At 42.2% G+C, this 25,512-nt stretch overlaps 1 protein-coding gene across 3 annotated transcripts; it reads left to right on the forward strand.

The window, feature by feature from the left end:
* Positions 1 to 527: 527 nt before the first annotated feature.
* On the forward strand, positions 528 to 24,585 carry rgs4 (regulator of G protein signaling 4). Of its 3 annotated transcripts, XM_042322263.1 has the most exons (6): positions 528 to 629; positions 7,935 to 8,068; positions 14,014 to 14,112; positions 19,850 to 19,911; positions 22,538 to 22,701; positions 23,178 to 24,585. In XM_042322263.1, the coding sequence occupies exons 2-6, from the start codon at positions 8,046 to 8,048 to the stop codon at positions 23,415 to 23,417; spliced, it is 588 nt and encodes a 195-aa protein (XP_042178197.1). In that variant the 5' UTR covers positions 528 to 629; positions 7,935 to 8,045; the 3' UTR covers positions 23,418 to 24,585. The 3 variants fall into 3 exon arrangements, with proteins under 3 accessions (XP_042178197.1, XP_042178198.1, XP_024277719.1); XM_042322264.1 differs by lacking the exon at positions 528 to 629 and having other exon boundaries at positions 7,585 to 8,068; XM_024421951.2 differs by lacking the exons at positions 528 to 629; positions 7,935 to 8,068 and adding an exon at positions 12,549 to 13,649.
* Positions 24,586 to 25,512: the final 927 nt, after the last annotated feature.

Genomic DNA, 25,512 nt, shown 5'->3' on the forward strand with positions numbered 1-25,512 from the left:
TTGTTGCATGGGCTGCTGCATCTGTGGTGGAAGGTTACAAAGCTACAGCAGTGTTTGTCAGACCAGGAGACATCCCGAAAATGTGTCTTCTCACAAAAACATCTGCAGAGTTTGAACGGTTTGGGATAAACGAATATGAACCCACCATCGAAAGCTGAGACTCTCACGAACACATACATCGTGGTTGTTAAATGCATCAAGTGTAGAGGAAATGTTGTGTTGACATGTAGACTGGGAGTGAGTCTGAGTTAAGTTTAGTTTACTCTGAAACCTTCATTCAGATAAGGAGTGGTTTATGGAACCTGTTTAGCAGGTTGTATGGATAACAAATGTGGATCAAAGTACACATAATTGAAAGGTCTGGTGGGGAGTGGCTGCTAGAAACAACATAGCTAACTCATATGTACAATCAAATTGTACAAAACTCCTCCTACTTCCCTTCTACCCTGGAGGGGAGCCTGCCACCCTTTTAGTCACCACACACCTCATTCAGCTAAATCAACCAGATCACAGATAACCCTTTAAATGCCCCCACCTGCAGTGATTAGTCCTCTTTCAACCAAACCAGAATGGACCACTACAGACTGGTTATTGAATGTGTATTGCATGAGTGTGGAGTGGCGGCCAAGGTATTTTGTTCATATTGCTCTGTAGATTTATATTGTTTGATTGTTGTGCATATAAGTGCACTTCCCTTATTTGCTAGTTGTGTAACACTGTACCATTTGGAATATTTTAGTTTGGATATGTTTGCCCTTTACTTACCATGTGCCTCTGTTTTATTCTAACGTCATGTTTCTGTTTACCTAGACATCAGCATCTTTCAGCTGTGACATTTGAAGGCTACAAAACACTAACAAAGCTGTTCTAAAACAAGTTGAAAGGTTACCCACTCCTTGTGTTCTTACAGACATACCCATTGCGTTACCTCGCACCCATCCCTACCCAGACTTTAAGCTATTTTTGAAGAACTGAATATACTGATTACATACACCATGTTAAATGTCAATGTACTGTAATTTGAAATTGGACATTAACCCCCCCCCAAAAAGTAAGCCCCATCTTTCCCATTCCAACCTGATTTGAACAGTGGCTTCAGCCTCTGTCCCTACCCTGAAAATAAAAAAAGGGGAAAAAAAGAGGGAAATAAAATTCTAGACCACCTTTACTCCACACACGCGTACAAAGCTCTCCATCACCCTCCATTTGGCAAATCTGACAATAATTATATTCTCCTGATTCTTGTTTACAAGCAAAAATGTAAGCAGGAAGCACCAGTGACTCATTCTATAAAAAAGTGGTCAGATGAAGCAGATGCTAAACTACAGGACTGTTTTGCGAGCGCAGACTGGAATATGTTCCAGGATTATTCTGATTATTCCGGCATTGAGGAGTACACCACATCAGTCATTGACTTTATCAATAAGTGCATCGAGGACGTCGTCCACACAGTGACTGTACATACATACCCCAACCAGAAGCCATGGATTTACAGGCAACATTCATACTGAGCTAAAGAGTAGAGCTGCCGCTTTCAAGGAGCGGGACTCTAACCCAGAAGCTTATAAGAAATCCCGCTATGCCCTCTGACGAACCATCAAACAGGCAAAGCATCAGTACAGGACTAAGATCGAATTGTACTACACCAACACCGATGCTCGTCGGATGTGGCAGGGCTCGCAAACTATTGACTTCTTTGGGAACAGGGGCAGTATTGAGTAGCTTGGATGAATAAGAGTAAACTGCCTGCTACTCAGGCCCAAAAGCATATGCAAATATGCTAGAATATGCATATTATTAGTATGTTTGGATAGAAAACACTCTGAAGTTTCTAAAACTGTTTGAATGATGTCTGTGAGTATAACAGAACTCATATGGCAGGCAAAAACCTCAGACAAAATCCAACCAGGAAGTGGGAAATCTGAGGTTTGTAGTTTTTCAAGTTTTTGCCTATCCAATATACAGTGTCTATGGGGTCATATTGTACTTCCCAAGGCTTCCAATAGATGTCAACGTTCTTTAAAACCTTGTTTCAGGATTCTACTGTGAAGGGGGAGAAAATAAGAGCTGTTTGAGTCAGAGATCTGGCAGAATGCCATGAGCTCAGTCAGGCGTGCGACCATGAGAGCTAGCTGCATTCCTTTTCATTTCTAAAAACAAAGGAATAATAATATAACTTTTTAAACTTTTCGTCTGAACTGATTGCTTGCACACTGTGCATTTGGATTACTGGGCTAAACACACGAACAAAAAGAGGTATTTGGACATAAATTATGGACTTTATCGAACAACAACAACCATTTATTGTGGAACTGGGATTCCTGGGAGTGCATTCCGATGAAGATCATCAAAGGTAAGTGAATATTTACAACGCTATTTCTGAGTTTTGTGACACCTCTCCTTCTTTGGAAAATGGCTGTATGTTTTTCTGTGACTTGGCACTGACCTACCATAATCGCAAGGTGTGCTTTCACCGTAAAGCCTTTTTGAAATCAGACACTGTGGCTGGATTAACGAGAAGTTTATCTTTAAAATGGTGTATAATACCTGTATGTTTGAGGAATTTTAATTATTTTAATTTGGCGCCCTGCAGAAGTTAAGGGAAGTACAGCCACGAACTGCCCAGTGACACAAGCCTACCAGACGTGCTAAATAACTTCTATGCTCGCTTCAAGGCTAGTAACAATGAAACATGCATGAGAGCATCAACTGTTCTGGACGACTGTTTGATCACGCTCTCCGCAGCCGATGTGAGTAAGACCTCTAAACAGGTCAACATTCACAAGGCTGCAGGGTCAGACAGATTACCAGGACGTGTACTCTGAGCATGCACTGACCAACTGGCAAGTGTCTCCACCGACATTTTCAACTGCTCCCTGTCTGAGTCTGTAATACCAACATGTTTCAAGCTGACCACCATAGTCCCTGTGCCCAAGAACACTAAGGTAACCTGCCTTAATGACTACCAACCCTTAGCACTCACGTCTGTAGCCATGAAATGCTTTGAAAGGCTGGTCATGCCTCACCTCAACACCATTATCTCAGAAACACTAGACCCACTCCAATTTGCATACTGCACCAACAGATCCACAGATGACGCAATCTCTATGCACTCCACACTAACCTTTCACACCTGGACAAAGGGAATACCTATGTGAGAATGCTATTCATTGACTGCAGTTCAGCGTTCAACACTATAGTGCCCTCAAAGCTCATCACTACGCTAAGGACCCTGGGACTAAACACCTCCCTCTGAAACTGGATTCTGGACTTCCTGACGGGCCGCCCTAGGTGGTAAGCATAGGTAACAACACATCCACCAAGCTGATCCATAACACAGGGAGCCTGTTCAGTCCCCTCTAGTACTCCCTGTTCATTCATGACTGCACGGTCATGCACAACTCCAAACCATCATTAAGTTTGCTGACGACACAACAGTGGTAGGCCTGTTCACCGACAACGATGAGACACCCTATAGGGAGGCGGTCAGAGACCTAACCATGTGGTACAAGGACAACAACCTCTCCCTCAACGTGATCAAGACCAAGGAGATGATTGCGGACTACAGGAGAAGGAAGACCGAGTGCACCCCCGTTCTCATCAACGGGGCTGAGGTGGAGCAGGTTGAGAGCTTCAAGTTCCTTGGTAACCACATCACCAACAAACTAACATGGTCCAAGCACACCAAGACATTTGTGAAGAGAGCACGAAAAAGCCTATTCCCCCCAGGAGACTAAAAAGATTTGTCATGGGTCCTCAGATCCTCAAAAGGTTTGACAGCTGCACCATCAAGAGCATCCTGATTGGTTGCATCACTGCCTGGTATGGCAACTGCTCGGTCTCTGACCGCAAGGCACTACAGAGGGTAGTGCGTACGGCCCAGTACATCACAGGGGCCAAGCTTCCTGCCATCCAGGACCTCTATACCAGGCGGTGTCAGAGGAAGGCCCTAAAAATTGTCAAAGACTCCAGCCACTTTAGTCACTGTTCTCTCTGCTACTGCACGGCAAACGGTACCAGAGCACCAGGTCTAGGTCCAAGAGGCTTCTAAACATCTTCTACCCCCAAGCCATAAGACTCCTGAACAGTTATTTAAATGGCTACCCAGACTATTTGCATTATCCCCCCTTCTACGCTGCTGCTGCTCTTTGTTATTATCTATGCATAGTCACTTTAATACCTCAAGATGTGCGAGATGGCGCCGATAGAAATGGCAGCTTCGCTTCAAATTCTTAGGAAACTGTGCAGTATTTAGTTTTTTTATGTATTATTTCTTACATTGTTAGCCCAGAAAAACTTGTGTTATTACATACAGCCGGGAATAACTATTGGATATCAGAGAGACATCAATTTACAACCAGCACTACAACCAGGAATATGATTTTCCAAAAGCACATTTGAAATGATTCCAGAGGTCGACCCAAAACAACGCCGTGTTTGGAGAGGGTGCCGGAGCGGTCTTCTAGTGAGGCTTTGGATGCACACCACCCACCGCTTCCGAGTATATGTCAAAATTAGGGCAAGAGTTGCTTTCCAAAGAGATATCTGGGATTGTAACATACTCTGTTTCACGGAGACATGGCTAGCTGTGGACATGCTGTCGGAGTCTATACAGCAAACGGGATTTTCAGTGCATCGCACAGACATGAACAAACATCTCTTTGGTAAGAAGAAGGGCGGGCGTGTATCTTTCATGATTAATGACTCCTGGTGCAATTGTAACAACATACAATAACTCAAGTCCTTTTGTTCACCTGACCTGTAGAATTCCTCACAATCAAATGCCGTCCGTATTATCTCCCAAGAGAACTCTCCTCGGTTATCGTCACAACTGTGTATATCACTCCGCAAGCAGATACCAAGACGGCCATCAAGAAACTTCACTGGACTAACTGGAAACCATATATTCTGAGGCTGCATGTACTGTAGTAGGGGATTTTAACAAAGCTAATCTGAGAACAAGGCTACCTAAATTCTATCAGCATGTCGACTGCAGTACACGAGCGAGTAACACACTCGACCACTGCTACTGTAACTTCCGCGATGCATACAATGCCCTCCCCCGCCCTCCTTTTGGCAAATCTGACAATGACTCCATCTTGTTGCTCCTATAGGCAGAAACTAAAACAGGAAGCACCCGTGCTTAGGTCTACCCATCTCTGGTCTGACCAATTGGATTCCACGCTTCAAAATTAAAAGGTAGTTCTAACCTTAAATATGACTGGGAGAGGTGTCAAGAATAAGAAAGCAATATATTCCACAGTACACGCCCCGTAGCACTCACTTCTGTCATCATGAAGTGCTTTGAGAGACTAGTCAAGGACCATATCACCTCCACCCTACCTGACACCCTAGACCCACTCCAATTTGCTTACCGCCCAAATAGGTCCACAGACGATGCAATCTCAACCACACTGCACACTGCCCTAACCCATCTGGACAAGAGGAATTCCTATGTGAGAATGCTGTTCATCGACTACAGCTCGGCATTTAACACCATAGTACCCTCCAAGCTCGTCATCAAGCTCGAGACCCTGGGTCTCGACCCCGCCCTGTGCAAATGGACTTCCTGACGGGCCACCCCCAGGTGGTGAGGGTAGGCAACAACATCTCCACCCCGCTGTTCCTCAACACTGGGGCCCCACAAGGGTACGTTCTGAGCCCTCTCCTGTACTCCCTGTTCACCCATGACTGCGTGGCCACGCACGCCTCCAACTCAATCATCAAGTTTGCGGATGACACAACAGTGGTAGGCTTGATTACCAACAACGACGAGACGGCCTACAGGGAGGAGGTGAGGGCCCTCGGAGTGTGGTGTCAGGAAAATAACCTCACACTCAACGTCAACAAAACTAAGGAGATGATTGTGGACTTTAGGAAACAGCAGAGGGAACACCCCCCTATCCACATCGATGGAACAGTAGTGGAGAGGGTAGTAAGTTTTAAGTTCCTCGGCATACACATCACAGACAAACTGAATTGGTCCACTCACACAGACAGCATCGTGAAGAAGGCGCAGCAGCGCCGCTTCAACCTCAGGAGGCTGAAGAAATTCGGCTTGTCACCAAAAGCACTCACAAACTTCTACAGATGCACAATCGAGAGCATCCTGGCGGGCTGTATCACCGCCTGCTACGGCAACTGCTCCGCCCACAACCGTAAGGCTCTCCAGAGGGTAGTGAGGTCTGCACAACGCATCACCGGGGGCAAACTACCTGCCCTCCAGGACACCTACACCACCCGATGTTACAGGAAGGCCATAAAGATCATCAAGGACAACAACCACCCGAGCCACTGCCTGTTCACCCCACTATCATCCAGAAGGCAAGGTCAGTACAGGTGCATCAAAGCTGGGACCGAGAGACTGAAAAACAGCTTCTATCTCAAGGCCATCAGACTGTTAAACAGCAACCACTAACACTGAGTGGCCGCTGCCAACACACTGACACTGACACTGACTCAACTCCAGCCACTTTAATAATGGGAATTGATGGGAAATGATGTAAAATATATCACTAGCCACTTTAAACAATGCTACCTAATATAATGTTTACATACCCTACATTATTCATCTCATATGTATACGTATATACTGTACTCTATCATCTACTGCATCCTTATGTAATTACATGTATCACTAGCCACTTTAACTATGCCACTTTGTTTACATACTCATCTCATATGTATATACTGTACTCGATACCATCTACTGTATCTTGCCTATGCTGCTCTGTACCATCAGTCATTCATATATCTCTATGTACATATTCTTATCCCCTTACACTGTGTATAAGACAGTAGTTTTGGAATTGTTAGTTAGATTACTTGTTGGTTATTACTGCATTGTCGGAACTAGAAGCACAAGCATTTCGCTACACTCGCATTAACATCTGCTAACCATGTGTATGTGACAAATACATTTGATTTGATTTGATTTGAATACAGCAAACATGAACAACAACAGTCTAAACATCGCTGAGGGCATTTGAGCAAAATGTCCACTAGATGACAGCAAATTACAGTTAATTGCATTTAATCATGGCAAGGCGACTGGAAACATGGCCGAATATATACAGTGTAGTTATTCCCTGGCTTCCTGTTAAGGCAAGGGCTGAATTCAAGGTTTTACTGCTGACCTACAAAGCATTATATGGGCATGCTCCTACCTATCCTTCCGATTTGGTCATGCCGTACATACCTACATGTATGCTATGGTCACGCTATGCCTCCTTACTATCCCTAGAATTTCTAAGCAAACAGCTGGAGGCAGGACTTTCTCCTGTAGAGCTCCATTTTTATGGAGCAACGAACCACCCATGCTGTCTCTGCCTGGCCGGTTCCCCTCTCTCCACTGGGATTCTCTGCCTCTAACCCTATTACAGGGGCTGAGTCACTGGCTTACTGGTGCTCTTCCATGCCGTCTCCAGGAGGGGTGCATCACTTGAGTGGGTTGAGTCATTGACGTGATCTTCCTGTCCACGTTGGCGCCCCCCCTTGAGTTGTGCCATGGCGGAGATCTTTGTGGGCTATACTCGGCCTTGTCTCAGGATGGGAAGTTGGTGTTTGAAGATATCTCTCTAGTGGTGTGGGGGCTGTGCTTTGGTTAAGTGGGTGGGATTATATCCTGCCTGTTTGGCCCTGTCCGAGGGTATCGTTGGATGGGGCCATAGTGTCTCCCGACCCCTCCTGTCTCAGCCTCCAGTATTTAAGCTGCAGTAGTTTGTGTCGGGCGCTAGGGTCATTCTGTTATATCTGGAGTATTTCTCCTGTCCTTTCCGGTGTTCTGTGTTAACATGAATTCTGAATTATTCCACAGATACACAACAACCTAAAATATTTGTAGATATCTTTGTTAAAAATAATATTTATATTTCCCTTGATGGAGTGATGCTGAATGTAAAAAAATGGTCAACTTACCTCACTCTCCCCTACAGGACAGAGACACCATGTCAAACTATTCCTGGAGGAGATTTCATGCAACACAAGCACCCCAGTGGCTCTCTTACAGAAGATGTTCATTTTCCATCCATTGAGGAAAGGCCTTAATGGTTATATGTGATTCACGTCAGTAAGTTAATTTATGTTGTTAATAGTATATAATAGTTTAATTTATATTCAACATTTTATGTAAATGTCAACAAGGACTGTTCTTATGTTTCTGTTGAAAGCAAAGAAAATCAAATGAACTCTGAAATGTAGTTAATGAAAAGCTATAACGAATGTGGTCAAACATAGGGAACAAACTTGGTCCCTAAATCTGGTGTGTTCTACTCTTAAAAGTGATTATCCATCTGTCATTGGGAGCTGTAGCCCAGGAGTAATCCAACTTGAATAGAATGTCCATGCACTAAGAGGGACTGGAGGAGTGACTGAAGCCTAATAAAACCTATTATCACACACCTCAGTGATAGAGAGTGGCTACAGACTTCTAAAATATTCAGCCTGGATAGATTCTGGCCAGGTGTTTGTCCATTTCAATGTATTTGTTACAGACTCCAGCCCCAGCCCACCTCCATAGCCCTCCACACCGCCGGCCCCAGCCTCAGCCTCCAACCCACCTTCCTCAGCCCCACCCCACCATGCCTCAGATGAAAGAGGAGAAGCCGGTCACTCAGCGGCATCTGGTCTGATATCCATCTCTTGCCCTGTGCTGTGCTGCACGTAGCCTCACAGCTGTTGATAACACATTCACCAATGACTGACAAGATGACTAAACAATGTGCACATGTGCCCCCTCCCCACCCCAGACTGGCTACCTGTCTACGGGTCAGTTGATTAAGCGAAGGAAGGCTTGCTTGTTAGTTTTGTCAGAACATTTGAGTTCCAAGTGTGTAACGTCAGGACAACAGTCTAATCAGGGGTTTCGTTCTTTCTCATTCGTTCATGTTTTGAAAATGTAATGACGAAGTTAGTTAGTCAGTCAGTCCGTCAGTTGAAAATAATATCAGTCAAATAAACTACAGTATGTAGGATGCAGAACAGGGTAGCATGAATATTTTGACGTGTCAGTTGTGATTATGAGTTATAGTCTGGACACAGAAAAGCAGGCATCTCTGTCTCCTCTGCTTCTTTTAATCACACTGATTGATCATGCACAGACAAATCAAATCCAATAAAATATTATTTGTCACGTGTCGTAAAAAACAGGTCTGGACTGATAGTGAAATGCTTACTTACAAGCCTTTCCAACAAAGCACAGAGAAAGAAAATTGAGAAATAATAGAAAAGTAAAGCAAGTAATAAAAAAATGAATAATAGATACACAATGAGTAATGATTACTGGTACCCCTTGTATAAAGCCAAGTTCAGAGTCGATGTGCCGGGGTACGAGGTTTTTGAGGTAGATATGTACATATAACTAGAAATTAAGTGACAGATAATAAACAGCAGCGTATGTGATGAGTCAAAAAAGTTAGTTCAAAAAGCATCAATGCAGATAGTCTGGGTAGCTATTTGGTGTGTTCAGGGTCCTGTTGGTTCCCGACTTCGGTATCACTTGTCGTGGAGTAGCAGCCAGAACAGTCTATGCCCTGGGTGGCTGGAGTCTGACCATTTTTAAGGCCTCTCTCTCTCTCTCTCTCTCTCTCTCTCTCTCTCTCTCTCTCTCTCTCTCTCTCTCTCTCTCTCTCTCTCTGAAATTTGGTATTTTGTCACACGACCATGTCCCTATTTCTGTCAGACATTCAATTCGCACTTCCAGAATGTGAGGTTTCAGTTAACTAACTAATGAGACAAAACATCCTCAAATACATTCCAGATTGTCATGGTAATGAGAAGATCTGTTTATTGAACTGCACCTATCCCTCAGTCAACCCCATGCTGACAGAACACAATGGGTGTTTGTTGTGTGTAGCCCTGACAGAAAGGGGCTATTGATAGCCAGGTGGGCTAGCCTGCCTCAGTGTCTACAGAAAAACAGGTGTGTTCAGGCCTAGAGGAAAATGTCATTACCACCTGGCCAGGGCCGGCTTAATACAGGGGTTTACTGGGGCTGAAGCCCCTGGGCCCAGGTTCAGGCCTGTGGGGGGCCGAAGGGGCAGTAAAAAAAAAAAAAGAACAAAAAAAATATGAAGGAAATGGTACCGTTATAGGATGCCACCTTTCCAAGTCAGTTTGTCAAATTTCTGCTCTGCTAGAGCTGCCCCGGTCAATTGTAAGTGTTGTTATTGTGAAGTGGAAATGTCTAGCAGCAACAACTTCTCAGCCGCAAAATGTTAGACGACACAAGCAGCTGCAAATAAGCACTTGCAATGCCAAGTGTCGGCTGGAGTGGTGTAACGCTCGCCGTCATTGGATTCTGGAGCAGTGGAAAAGCGTTCTCTGGAGTGATGAATAATGCTTCACAATCTAGAAGTCCGACGGATTAATCTGGGTTTGGAGGATGCCAGAAGAACGCTACCTGACCTAAAGTATAGTGCTAACTGTAAAGTTTGGTGGAGGAGGAATAATGGTCTGGGGCTGTTTTTCAAGGTTCGGGCTACGGCATAAAATGACTTTCTGGACGATTCTGTGTTTCAAACTTTGTGGCAACAGTTTGGGGAAGGTTCTTTCCTGTTTCAGCATGACAGTGCACAAAGCGAAGTCCATAGAGAAATGGTTTGCTGAGATCGGTGTGGAAGAACTTGACTGGTCTGCACAGAGCCCTGACCTCAACCCCATCAAACACCTTTGGGATGAATTGGAACGCCGGCTGTGAGCCAGGCCTAATCGGCCAACATCAGTGCCCGACCTCACTAATGCTGTTGTTGCTGAATGGAAGCAAATCCCTGCAGCAATGTTCTGAAATCTAGTGGAAAGCCTTCCCAGAAGAGTGGAGGCTGTTGCAGCAAAGGGAGCCAACTCCATATTAATGCCCATGATTTTGGAATGAGATGTTCGACGACCAGATGTCCACATACTTTTGTATGTTGTGTACTTTGTATCCCTTGTTTACCCAAGTGTTTCCTTTATTTTGGCAGTTACCAGTATGCCTACAGTTGGGAAGGCTACAGCATAGAAACAATTTCTTAATGCCCTGCACCTGACTTTATACTAAAGAGCCTTACTTTTCTGGAAAATGACTGATTACCTGTGTTAGTGTGTGTGTGTGTATGTATGTGCGAGAGCAACTTATGTTATTATCCCAGTGTCCTCTCAGTCTGTCAGTAGGTGTGAATATCAGTGTGAACTCTTCAGGGAGACAACACAGGGTTAATATTCTCAAAATCATGTAGATCTCAGTTTTATTGCCCAGGGATGATACTGAAAGACCACACACACACACACACACACACACACACACACACACACACACACACACACACACACACACACACACACACACACACACCAGAAGAATTTTGTCTTTCATCATTGGCCCAGGTCTAGATCAATTATGCAGTAATCGTTGGAGAGTCTATGAGGTCATAGGAGATTGCTCTGTGGATGACTCATGTCTTGTGTCCACTGTGCTTTGCCCTGTAGCCTTTCAACAGGGCAAGTCATATACACCATGATGTCAATGACTGCTTTTCTGTATACATGTACACTGCACTGTCCAGTGTGAATATGTCTGATTTTGTGTTACATTGGAAGACAAGCACATACATACACACACATGCTTCAGGCAGGCTAGTGTTCTGTTAATGACCATTTTGTGAAAGCAAGTGTAACCAGCATCACATTGTCCCTTAACAGATTTGCTTTCTTACTCACAAGCCCACACTGGGCCTTGATCTTGTGGCTTTTGTCTTTCAAACACATATGACTGGCACTCTTGAAACACATTAGCCAGCTGCACCACTGAGAAGTTAGTAATTTGATGGCTCGGGTCGGTGTACTTCAACCTGAGGAGTGAATTTAACTAACTCACCTCGGTTACTTTTAATTCAAATCAAATTGATTCATAAAGCCCTTCTTACATTAGCTGATATCTCAAAGTTTTCTGATTGATGCCATCAAAAAATAATTTACAGCAATCAGCCACATAACAGTTTCACTGCATTACATTTCCTCCACACGCTGCTATGCTCTGGGCAGCCATCCAGAGTTGAAATACCTATGCCGGCTAAACAGGTATACAGAGATACAGTATGTGTGTGTGTGTTTCTGCTACCCTGCATGCAGTGGTAGAAAAAGTACCCAATTGTCATACTTGAGTAAAAGTAAAGAATAGAAAATGACTCAAGTAAAAGTGAGTCATCCACTAAAATAATACTTGAGTAAAAGTCTAAAAGTATCAAAAGTAAATGTAAGTGCTAAAATATACTTAAGTATCAAAGTAAAAATACAAATAATTTCAAATTCGTTATATTAAGCAAATCAGATGGAGCCATATTGTTTTTTTTTATTTACAGAAAGCCAGGGACACACCACTCCAACACCGACACATAATTTACAAACAAAGCATGTGAGTTTAGTGAGTCCGCCAGATCAGATGCAGTAAGGATGACCAGGGATGTTGTCTTGATATGTGTGTGAATTGGACCATTTTCCTGTCCTGCTAAGCATTCAAAATGTAACGAGTACGGTTGAGTGTCAGGGAAAATGTATGGAGTAAAAAGTAAATTATTTTCCTTAGAAATGTAGTGAAGTAAAAGTAAAAGTTAAAAATATACCCCCAAAAACTACTTAAGTACTACTTAAGGTATTTTTATTTAAGTACACCACTGCCTGCATGTAGATCAAAGGAGGCTGAGTTTGGGCCGTTGATGAAAGGAGAGGCTGAGGGAATGTTCTGGGGATGTGGAGTTTGAAATGAGGGGAGTTGATGATGATGTCAATGCCATGTCAATGGACCTTTTTGTAACAGAGGTGGTTTGGTGAACCACGCTCGCATAAGGATTATCCTAGCCTGAGACCTGAAGATTTGTGCTCTCTCTCTGAACTATTACCTAGACTTTAGCTCAGCAAGCTAACACAGTCTAGTGGTGTGCAAACGACACAGGTTCAATCCGAGCCATTCATACCTTGTCCTTATGCATCATGTGCACGCACAAATGTGTAAGTAAATACAATGTTGACTCAATCAATGCAACCAAAGCGAGAGCCACTATAAGCTAGTATGTCAACACCATCCACAAGCCACTGATCCAAAACATTGAGAAGAGCACACGATAATCCAAGGTGGCAAAAGCAATATTGGACAAATCGTATTGGCAAATAAAGAAAGTATTTTTAGATCTTTGGCTTCTTTACAAGAACATAATTACCCTAAATCGTTCCAAAGAGGGAGGGCAATGGAAATCACCTTCTGTTTCTGTTACCCACTTCAGTGGGTACAACAATCAGCCACATAACAGTTTCACTGCATTACATTTCCTCCACACGCTGCTATGCCCACTTCAGTGGGTAACAGGCAGTCACTGACAAATACCTGCTCATATTATTTCCCCCCTTTGAGAGAATTGATTGAGCATACTTAGCCCAGTGAGGGCTGTGATTGGCTCTCCGTCTGTGTGTGAGCACTGTGGCTGTATAAAAGCCCAACTGTGGGAGATTTCACCAAGACACAGCATACCACTGAAACACTGTGAGGACTAACAGTCATACTATTACAGACTTCTCCTCTTAACTCCAAACCACTGCAAATAATTATCCTAGATTTGGATTGAGCAAACATACAACATGTGTAAGGGATTAGCAACACTGCCAGCAACCTGCTTAAAAAGGTAAGATGGTTATTCTAGTTTGTTAGCATGTTGTTGTAGATCACTATCAACGTGTATGGAACATGTACTGAGTTGTATGGAAGAGGATAAATGCAACAGTAACAGTTGGAAAATGCTTGGTTTAAAATTTGATGCAACAAAAGTAATGCAACATGTCAGGTGAGATTCTAACAATTGAAAGGTGTCATGTCTGTGCTGCAATGGGATATTTTCAGACAGTAATGTATGTTGAATACGAGCCTTGTGTGCCAGGCATCTTGGTTCTGTTATACAGTAAGTGCATTACATATAATAGGACACACGACTGTGAGATGTTTTAATACATTCTGTAGCCAAACACTACCCACTCTCTCTCCTCCCTCAGTGCCAAAGACATCAAACACAAGATTGGCTTTCTGCTCCAGAAGCCTGAGTTTCCAACAGACCAGAAACAGGTCAAAGAGAAGACGACCGCTGTCAAGAGGTGAGTGTACAGGAGAATAGTGACACTTTGAATGTATTGATTTATTTATAATTTATTTATAAAGGACATCTCTTTGAGATTAAGGATCTATTTTACCAGGGAGACCTGTTAAATGTGAGCAGCAGATAAACACTTGATACTCATTATCATACAGATGGAACAAAAATATAAACACAACATGTAAAGTGTTGGTCCCATGTTTCGTGAGCTGAAATAAAAGATCCCAGAAATGTTCCAAAAGCACACAAATCAGATTTCCCTCAAATGTTGTGCACAAATTTGTTTACATCCCTGTTAGTGAGCATTTCTTCTTTGCCAAGATAATCCATCTACCTTACAGGTGTGGCATATCAAGAAGCTGATTAAACAACATGATCAATACACAGGTGCACCTTGTGATAGGGATAAAAAAGGCCACTCTAAAATGTGCAGTTTTGCCACCCAACACAATGCCACAGATGTCTGAAGTTGAGGGAACATGCAATTGTGATGATGACTGCAGGAATGTCCACCTGTTGCCAGAGAATTTTATGTTAATTTCTCTACCATAAGTCGCGACCAACGTCATTTTGGAGAATTCACCTGCAAGATCATCTGAGACCAGCCACCCGGACAGCTGATGAAACTGAGGAGTATTTCTGTCTGTAATAAAGCACTTTTGTGGGGAAAACTATTTCTGATTCACTAGGCCTGAATCCCCAGTGGGTGGGCCTATACCTTCCCACCCATGTCTGTGCCCCTGCCCAGTCATGTGAAAACCATAGATTAGGCCCAAATTAATTTATTGCAATTGACTAATTTCCTTATATGAGCTGTAACTCAGTAAAATCGTTGAAATTGTTGCAAGTTGCGTTTATATATCATAGATAAAATAGCCTTCAGACTCCATTAAATTAATTTATCACGCCATGGGGAATAATGCTCTCAAGGCAATACCGATTGTACATGTGGGTAAATAGGTTTTAATGCAGTTCTACACCTAGTTTTGATTTACATTTGGTTAAGTTGTCAACTCACGTGAATTCAATATGAAATAAACAAAACATGTCACCATGTTTATGTATTTAGGTGAAAGGTTGGGTGAAAAAAAGACAAAATTCCCTTACCTTAATGATGTTTTGCAAATCCAATCAGCTTTCAACGTTGATTCAACATCATCACATTTATATTTTGTTGTTGAAATGACGTGGAAACAAAGTTGATTCGACCAGTTTTTGCATCTGTTTAGCATCTGTTGTCCCTAAACTAGTTAGCATAGACAATATCCAGCCTGACTTTTGATTTCATTAGCACTAAATCAAATCAATGCCCTCATGATGAGAAAAAATGAACATAACCCCTTAATTGCAACCTCACAGTTTGCATTAATATTGACCAACTTTGATCTGATTGTAGCCAATATAGGTGAACTAATTTTACTTTGAGATCAAAAATGTAAATGGTACTTTCAGTAAAGAAAAATATTTTTATATAACGCATTCTGTCATTGCATTTACCTAGTCGCATACAGTTCAGCAGAAGCATTTTTAGGATTTACACATGTAGTGGGAAGATCTTAGGCCTACAAGACAGGAGACATTATCATAATATTTTTTAATACTACACAAGTTATCAAAATGAGTGGCACTCTGACACTGTCCAACAGATAAATATAAACGCATCTTAGGCTAAGTTCATTGTTGAAAATAGGATCCTACGATTCTAAGATGAATTTAGCCTTAAGATGATTTTGAGATACCAGACCTTGACCTGGCCCAAGGCCAATAAAAAGAAGTGAAACACACAGATTGTACAATATATAACTATTATACAGTGCATTTGGAAAGTATTCAGACCGCTTGACCTTTGCCTCATTTTGATACGTTACAGCCTTATTCTAAAATTGATAAAATTGTTGTTTTTTTCTCATAAATCTACACACAATACCCCATGATGACAAAACTAAATGTTGCAAATGTATAAAAAAATTTAACGGAAATATCAGATTAACATAAGTATTCAGAGACTTTACTCAATACTTTGTTGAAGCACATTTGGCAGAAATTACAGCCCCGAGTCCTCTTGAGTATGACGCTACAAGGTTGGCATACCTGTATTTGGGGAGTTTCTCCCATTTTTCTCTGCAGATCTTCTCAAGCTCTGTCAGGTTGGATGGGAGCGTCACTGCACTGTTTTTCAGCTCTCTCCAGAGATGTTTGATCGAGTTCAAGACCGGGTTCTGGCTGGGCCACTCAAGGGCATTCAGGGACTCGTCCCGAAACCACTCTTAACTTGTCTTGGCTGTGTGCTTAAGGTCGTTGTCCTGTTGGAAGGTGAACCTTCACCCCAAATCAAATCAAATCAAATGTTATTTGTTAAATGCGCTGAGTACAACAGGTGTCGACCTTACAGTGAGTGCTTACTTGCAAGCCCTTAACCAACAATGCATTTGAAAGAAAAATAAGTCTAATTATAGATAAGTAGAAAAAAAAGAAAAAACAAATAATTGTACATTTTTAATTTATTTTAATTTCACCTTTATTTAACCAGGTAAGCTAGTTGAGAACAAGTTCTCATTTACAACTGCGACCTGGCCAAGATAAAGCAAAGCAATGCGACAGAAACAACAACAGAGTTACACATGGAATAAACAAGCGTACAGTCAATAACACAATAGAAAGAAAATAAAGTCTATATACAGTGTGTGCAAATGGCGTGAGGAGGTAAGGCAATAAATAGACCATAGTAGCAAAGTAATTACAATTTAGCAGATTAACACTGGAGTGATAGATGAGCAGATGATGATGAGCAGATGATGATGTGTAAGTAGTGATACTGATGTGCAAAAGAGCAGCAAAGTAAATAAAAACAGTATGGGGATGAGGTAGGTAGATTGGGTGGGCTATTTACAGATGGACTATGTACAGCTGCAGCGATCGGTTAGCTGCTCAGATAGCTGATGTTTAAAGTTAGTGAGGGAAATGTAAGTCTCCAAATTAAAGGGCAGCAGCCCTTTTCCAGCTAGCACATTTGGTTCCTTGAAAGTTGTGGGCACTTATGTTTTTGATTTTCCAATGGTTCTGGGAACGAAGCCATAAGTTTCCTGACCGTTAAAATTTCCTGACCGTTCAAACATATGATCTTCTGCTCTCATGGAATTAGTTCACTACGCCACCAGGATGGAGCTAGCATGCCATGTTTTCTTTTACTCATACAAGGCTGTTAATTTTTGTCTATTCAAGCAGACCCTATTTCAAAGGAAACAACCATTCATTAAGATCAGGTGTGGACTGAGGGGCGGCAGCTCGGGACAGAGGGGCTCTGGCGCCTCAGACTCCGGCAGCAGCGCCGGACAGGCGGGAGACTCCGGCAGCAGCGCCGGACAGGCGGGAGACTCCGGCAGCAGCGCCGGACAGGCGGGAGACTCCGGCAGCAGCGCCGGACAGGCGGGAGACTCCGGCACCAACCGCCCTGGCTGGATCTTCACCCTAGCCTGGCAGATGTGGGAAGCTGGGATGTAGCGCACCGGGCTAAGCACGCGTACTGGGGACACCGTGCGAACCACCGCATTACACGGTGCCTGACCAGCACCACGCCCGCCACGGTTAGCACTGCTAGGAGCACTCTAGTGCTGAGATGGCACAGGACGTGCAAGGCTAGGGAGATGTACAGGAGGCCTGGTGTACCAGATCCCTAGCACGCACCTCAGGATGAGTATGGAGAGCTGACCCCGGTGCCATTAAATCCCTGACACGCTCCGTCGGGCGAATGTCGTGCCTCATGCACCAAACCAGCAACTCCCTCATATCTCTCTCCTCCAATTTCCCCATTAACTCCTTCACAGTCTCTGCTTCGCTCACCTCCAACACCAGCTCTGGTTCTGAGCTCCTCCTTGGCTCCTCACGATAAACGGGGGGAGTTGACTCAGGTCTGACTCCTGACTCTGCCACACTCCCCCTTTGCCACTCCCCAATACATTTTTGGGGCTGACTCTCGAGGCTTCCGTCCGCGATGCCGTGCTTGCTTCGCCAACCTCATTCTCCTGTAACCTTCCGCGCACTGCTCCATCGAATCCCAGGCGGGCTCCGGCACTCTCCCTGGGTCTACCGCCCACCTGTCTATTTCCTCCCAAGTAGTATAGTCCATATTCTTGCCGTCCAAACCATCCTCCCATGTCCATTCCTCTTTTCGCTACTGTTGCCCGTTACCACGCCGCTTGGTCCTGTTGTGGTGGGTGATTCTGTAACGGTTTTCTTTAGGTGAAGTAGAAGCGGACCTAAATGCAGCGTGGCTTCTTTGATTCATGTTTAATAGCAAAAGATAAACACGAACACTACAAAAACAATAAACGTGGAAACCCCAAAACAGCCCTATCTGGTGCAAAACACAGAGACAGGAACAATCACCCACAAACACACAGTGAAACCCAGGCTACCTAAATATGGTTCCCAATCAGAGACAATGACTAACACCTGCCTCTGATTGAGAACCATATCAGGCCAGACATAGAAATAGACAAACAAAACATAGAACATAGAATGCCCACTCAGATCACACCCTGACCAACCAAAACATAGAAACATACAAAGCAAACTATGGTCAGGGTGTGACATCCAGAGTCATGGGATTACGCCCATCCAACCCTAGCCTACTTGATGGTAATAGCATTCACTGTTGCCCCTAGTTGCCGGTTTTGAAGGCATTTTACGACGTCCTCAGAACATGGATAGATGGCCAATTTCGAAGTCTCTCTTGAGCGATCTGCCTGATAATGTTATAAAATGGTTGGTAACGTATTAGCTCAAAGAGTTGTATAATATTATCAAATGTTCGTTACTCATTAGCTCAAAGAGGTGTATAATTAAGCAAAAAGGCCAGAGGGGTGTGATATGGCCAATATACCACAGCTAAGGGCTGTTCTTACGTACCTGGACCTGGATACAGCCCTTAGATGTGGCTTATTTGCCATATACCACAAACCCCCGAGGTGCATTATTTCTATTATAAACTGGTTACCAACGTAATTAAGGCAGTAAAAATACATATTTAGTCATACCCGTGGTATATGGTCTATTATAATCTAGGTGGTTTGAGCACTGAATGCTGATTGGCTGACAGCAATGGCATATCAGATCGTACACCACGGGTATGACAAAAAACATGTATTTATACTGCTCTAATTATGTTGGTAACCAGTTTATAATAGCAATAAGGCACCTCAGAGTTTGTGGTATATGGCCAATATACCACGGCTAAGGGTTGTGTCTAAGCACTCCGTGATGCGTCGTGCGTAAGAACAGCACTTAGCAATGGTATATTGGCCAAATACTACACCCCCTCGTGCCTTATTGCTTAAATATACCACAGCTCTCAGCCAATAAGCATTCAGTGCTCGAACCACACAGTTTATAATGTTATAAAAGGGTTACTCATTAGCTCAAACAGGTGAGTAATGTAAATAAGTGGTTGGTTACTCAATAGCTTGAAGAGGTGCATCTGGTGTGGCTGTTGCTCATGGAAAATACAGTAGTCAATATAGTAGTCAAATACAGTATGTCCTGTTGTAAAGAACATTATGTAAGATGGTAGATACGACATCTACTGGTAGGCTATCACTAAAATACAGGTCATCAGCAATATGCAGGTTAAGAACTGTGGGATATCACACAAGAGATGAACTGAAATATGAATAATATTATCGTTTCTCCCAGTAATACAGGTGTACAGTATAATAATTATGTTATTTCTCTGGTTTTAGAGTTTCACCTGCTGATGTGGAGAAATGGAAGCTGTCCTTCAACAACCTGATGAATTGTGAAAGTGAGTTTCTTACAAATCAAAGCAACATCTTCGGGTGCGGGACTCAGATTTTCACTTTATCACATACAGTTGAAGTCGGAAGTTTACATACACTTAGATTGGAGTCATTAAAACTTGTTTTTCAACCACTCCACAAATTTCATGTTAACAAACTATAGTTTTGGCAAGTTGGTTAGGACATCTACTTTGTGCATGACACAAGTCATTTTTCCAACAATTGTTTACAGACAGATTATTTAACTTATAATTCACTGTATCACAATTCCAGTGGGTCAGACGTTTACGTACCATAAGTTGACTGTGCCTTTTAAACAGCTTGGAAAATTCCAGAAAATTATGTCATGGCTTTAGAAGCTTCTGATAGGCTAATTTACATTATCTGAGTCAATTGGAGGTGTACCTGTGGATGTATTTCAAGGCCTAGCTTCAACTCAGTGACTCTTTGCTTGACATCATGGGAAAATCGAAAGAAATCAGTTAAGACCTCAAAATATATAGACCTCCACAAGTCTGGTTCAATGTCCAAGCGCCTGAAGGTACCACGTACATCTGTACAAACAATAGTACACAAGCATAAACTCCATGAGACCATGCAGCCGTCGTACCGCTCAGGAAGGAGACGCGTTCTGTCTCCTAGAGATGAATGTACTTTGGTGCGAAAAGTGTAAATCAATCCCAGAACAGCAGCAAAGGACCTTGTGAAAATGCTGGAGGAAAACATGTACAAAAGTATCTATATCCACAGTAAAACGAGTCCTATATCGACATAACCAGAAAGGCCGCTCAGCAAGGAAGAAGCCACTCCTCCAAAACTGCCATAAAAAAAAAGATTACGGTTTGAAAATGCACATGAGGACAAAGATCGTACTTTTTGGAGAAATGCCCTCTGGTCTGATGAAACAAAAATGAAACTGTTTGGCCATAATGACCATCGTTCTGTTTGGAGGATAAAGGGGCAAGCCGAAGAACACCATCCCAACCTTGAAGCACGGGGGTGGCAGCATCATGTTGTGGGGATGCTTTGCTGCAGGAGGGACTGGTGCACTTCACAAAATCGATGGCTTCATGAGGAAGGAAAATTATGTGGATATATTGAAGCAACATCAAGACATCAGTCAAGAAGTTAAAGCTTGGTCTCAAATGGGTCTTCCAAATGGACAATGACCCCATGCATACTTCCAAAGTTGTGGCAAAATGGCTTAAGGACAACAAAGTCAAGGTATTGGAGTGGCCATCAGAAAGCCATGACCTCAATCCTATAGAACATTTGTGGGCACAACTGAAAAAGTGTGTGCGAGCAAGGAGGCCTACACACCTGACTCAGTTTCACCAGCTCTGTCAGGAGGAATGGGCCAAAAATCACCCAACTTATTGTGGGAAGCTTGTGGAAGGCTACCCACAATGTTTGACCCAAGTTAAACAATTTAAAGGCAATGCTACCCAATACTAAATGAGTGTATGTAAACGTCTGACCCACTGGGAATGTGATGAAAGAAATAAAAGCTGAAATAAATAATTCTCTCTACTATTATTCTGATATTTCACATTCTTAAAATAAAGTGGTGATTCTAACTGACCTAAGACAGGGCATTTTTATTTGGATTAAACATCAGGAATTGTGAAAAACTGAGTTTAAATGTATTCGGCTAAGGTGTAGTTAAACTTCCGACTTCTACTGTATATTCTGGTGGTTGGGTTATTAGCAGTTGCTGGTGAACAAACAGTGTGTGTGTGTGTGTGTGTGTTGGCAGTCCCTGTGGTGTCAGGCTGTGTGTGGGGACACCCGTGGGGACACCATATATAATTTGTATATGTCCAGCACCCATTTCGTATTATATGTTACTCATTACAATTCGTGTTATATGTTAACAATTTTCAAAATGTACAATATGTTACGAATTTGCAAAACTTACTATATGTTACGAATTAGCTAAATGTATGATATGTTATGAATTCCAACTAGATTGCTAACGTTAGTTAGCTGGCTAACGTTAGCTAGGCTAGAGGTTAGGGTTAGAGGTTAGGGTTAAGTTCAGGAGTTAGATTAAAGGTTAGGGTTAGGGCAAGGGTTAGCAAACATGATAAGTAGTTGAAAAGTAGCTATAAAGTAGTAAGTAGTTGAAAAGATGCTAATTAGCTAAAATGATCCATGATGAGATTTGAACTCACAACCTTTGGGTTGCTAGATGTTTGCCTGAAATGGCTACCCATCCACCCCAACCAACCACCATACTTTTGTTTTTGCCTCAATAACCATCTGTCTTATGTAACCATACCAAACGTATCGTAGTTTTTACTTTTACTATGTTACGTCTAGTCTGAGACCAGGCTGGGACACAGAGCAGGAGCAACGCCTCCTGAGAACCATCCAGGCCTTGACCTCCACTACTGCCTCCCTACAGAGGGATGCTCTCTCTCTCTCTCTCTCTCTCTTTCAAAACACCCCCACCCCCTACCTTCTAATAGAGAAAAGCAGTTAGGATAGTTTAATAGTGTATGGTTTCATATCGAACACTCAACCCAGCACCCTGGAAATTTCTCTGGATGTTACACATGCTAAGTAAGAGCATCTGAGACTGACCTAACCTAACCTCTTTCTCTGTTTGTTTGTCTGTCTGTCTATCAGGTGGTCGTACAGTGTTCACTGCGTTCCTGAAGTCAGAGCTCAGCCAGGAGAACTTGGAATTCTGGAACGCTTGCGAGGAATACAAAAAGTCTTCCCCAAACAAGATGGCGGCCAAAGCTAAAGAGATCTACGAACAGTACATTGAGGCAGACTCTCCAAATGAGGTCAAATGGGAATAATGATTGGCATGTTTATGACTTTTTAAAATGATTATATTTCATTATTTAACCAGACAAGACAGACAAGACAGAATAAATTCTTATTTACAGTGACGGCCTGAACATATGCAAATATTATGTTAACAAGAGCAACACAACCTATACCAACTGAGAGCCACTCTCAAAAGATGGTTTAAACTATAATTTTTATAGCATCATATCATTTTGATTTCTATGAATTTGAGAGTGGTTACATTTCTCCATCCTCACCCATCCCTCAACAAAGCACGCTTTGTTATTGTTTCAACTGAGGATTTGCCCTTCAATGAGTCCCCCCTTTCGAAAAACACCTGTAGTTTTTCCTTTGGGATTGATCTTTTGGATTTTTATAGCACTTTTGGTGGCACATTTTGTTGATACAGTACCCATGTTTTATTGCATTACTTATACAGTGTATATCTCTTTTTCCCTCTCCCTATCAGGTGAACCTGGACTCAGCAACGCGAGAGGAGACCAGACAGAACCTGTCTATTGCCGGCTTATCCTGTTTCAATGACGCCCAGCAGAAGATCTTCAATTTGATGGAGAAAGACTCATACAGAAGGTTCCTCCACTCCAAACTGATCCAGGATCTGTCCCTGTTGAGTTCCACCACCCCACTCTGTGCACTGAAGAAGATAGGAGGAAAAATAGGTTGTTCTGAGAACAGATGTGGTGCATAGATGGAGATGGAGAGAGAAACAAGGACAGATTGAAGAATGTGTAACATTTTTCAATCTGTGAGGGAAAGAGCAGGTAGTCTTGAAGAGAAAACATTGTTATGAGTGGGTGGGGATTTATTTTTTCTGTCCATTGTTCCAGATAACTATTTCAACACGCATCACAAATAGATTATTTTTGAGACAAGGGGACGATTGGAGAGGGAGAGAACTGTCAGAGTTATTTTTTGGGAGAAATATGCTCCTGAAAGGATGTTCCATTCTCTTATTTTCATTGTTGTGCGAGGGTCTGCTTTCTTTACACTGACTATCTTCCAGATCTCTAAAAATATTCAAAATGGTTCAAACAAGCATTTAGGTATTTCACCCTGGTTAGTTCCCTGTGTCCCCTCTGTCTGGTTTTAATCAAGGGCTCCACGCTAAGTCATGCTTAAACACCAATAATGAAAATGCACTTCTTCAAACTGAGTGTTAAATTAGATTATAGTTTCTGAATGGATTGGTGTTAAAAACTTATTTCACCTGACTGTTGTTTGTTTGACTCTGTTTTTCTGTCTTTACTTTACCTGTGGCCAGTTCATGCACTGTTAATGTGTAACTCACTGGCCTTCTGTTAACCTGACAACAAAGTCATGACTAGGTGATGTTTTGATTCACAACACAGGGAGAAACAATCTGGATTTACTTCTCTATCCACCCCTAACACACACAGAGACACACACACACTCCCATTTGAGCAATTCAGCGACTTGCTTCAGCAGATCCTTTTCTGATGTGCTTATGAAGTAAACATATTGATACTTTATCATTATATGGTTATTGGTAATGCTATTGATATCATTATATGGTTATTGGTAATGCTATTGATATCATTATATGGTTATTGGTAAAGCTATTGATACTGTATCATTATATGGTTATTGGTAATGATATTGATATCATTATATGGTTATTGGTAAAGCTATTGATATCATTATATGGTTATTGGTAATGATATTGGTATCATTATATGGTTCTGTAAGTTTTGTTAAAACATTACTCCTACTCGCCTCCAATGATGATGGCTACATATTTATTATACAATGTAATAATCATCTTCATATTTATTTTCTTGTTGTTTTCTTGACACGTTTATTCATCATTTATTTGTGAATAAAACGATGCATCAACAGAGATGGTTACTTATTTTCATACATTTATCCAAATGAACGAAAGGCCAATATTGTAAAATGTACCAGTTTCGAAAACATACATATCCTAATTTCAGCACACTAGCTGTACGTATTCTATTTAAGGCAATATGCAGTTTCCTACGACCATGTAGTCCAATCATTCCATTGCCCTGTATAAACTGAATACATCACCACAAAAAAATTCTGATTTAATTAGTTCATTTGTTGATAAACAGAGAAACGGGATGACAGAGAGTTACACAGACACTAGATTAAACTACTTGAAACTATGGACTGCTCTCAGTATAAATATTGATTTTTACCTCCCACGGTATAGGTCACAGTGCCAGTGACAGAAGATATGCTCCAGTACACACTATTCCAACTAGTTTATTACCACAGACTGCAGCTTTAATGTGGAAAAGACAGTATTTACATACATACAACTTGGCATAAGAGTTAGGCAAAAATAGAAGAAACAACCGTAGAGAAGACTAGGTTCACTCACTCTTTGCTTCTCCCATACGTAGTCTTGACCCGTCCTATAACAAGCCATATTTAGAAAGATAAGGTCTTACGTCAGTGGCCTGATGCAGATCACGTCGATTTAAAGGTTGTGTGTGTGGCTCTGAAAGCACTTGTGGGAGCAGCAACCAACGAGTGGACATATTTAATTTTTTTACTTTTAATGTTACCTTTCGCACAGCTCTCATGGGTGCCAAAAACAGTCAGGGTAATTTGTTTGGCCATTAAAGCTTGTTTATTTAGAACCACACTGAAGATACACTACAAGACTAAAAGTATATGGACACCCTTTCATATTAGTGGATTCTGCTATTTCAGCCACACCTGTTGCTGACAGGTGTATAAAATGGAGCACACAGCCATGCAATCTCCATAATCTTGTTTGATTGGTTGTTAGGCTA

The sequence above is a fragment of the Oncorhynchus tshawytscha genome, linkage group LG05, assembly GCF_018296145.1.
Source record: "Oncorhynchus tshawytscha isolate Ot180627B linkage group LG05, Otsh_v2.0, whole genome shotgun sequence".
NCBI lineage: Eukaryota > Metazoa > Chordata > Actinopteri > Salmoniformes > Salmonidae > Oncorhynchus > Oncorhynchus tshawytscha.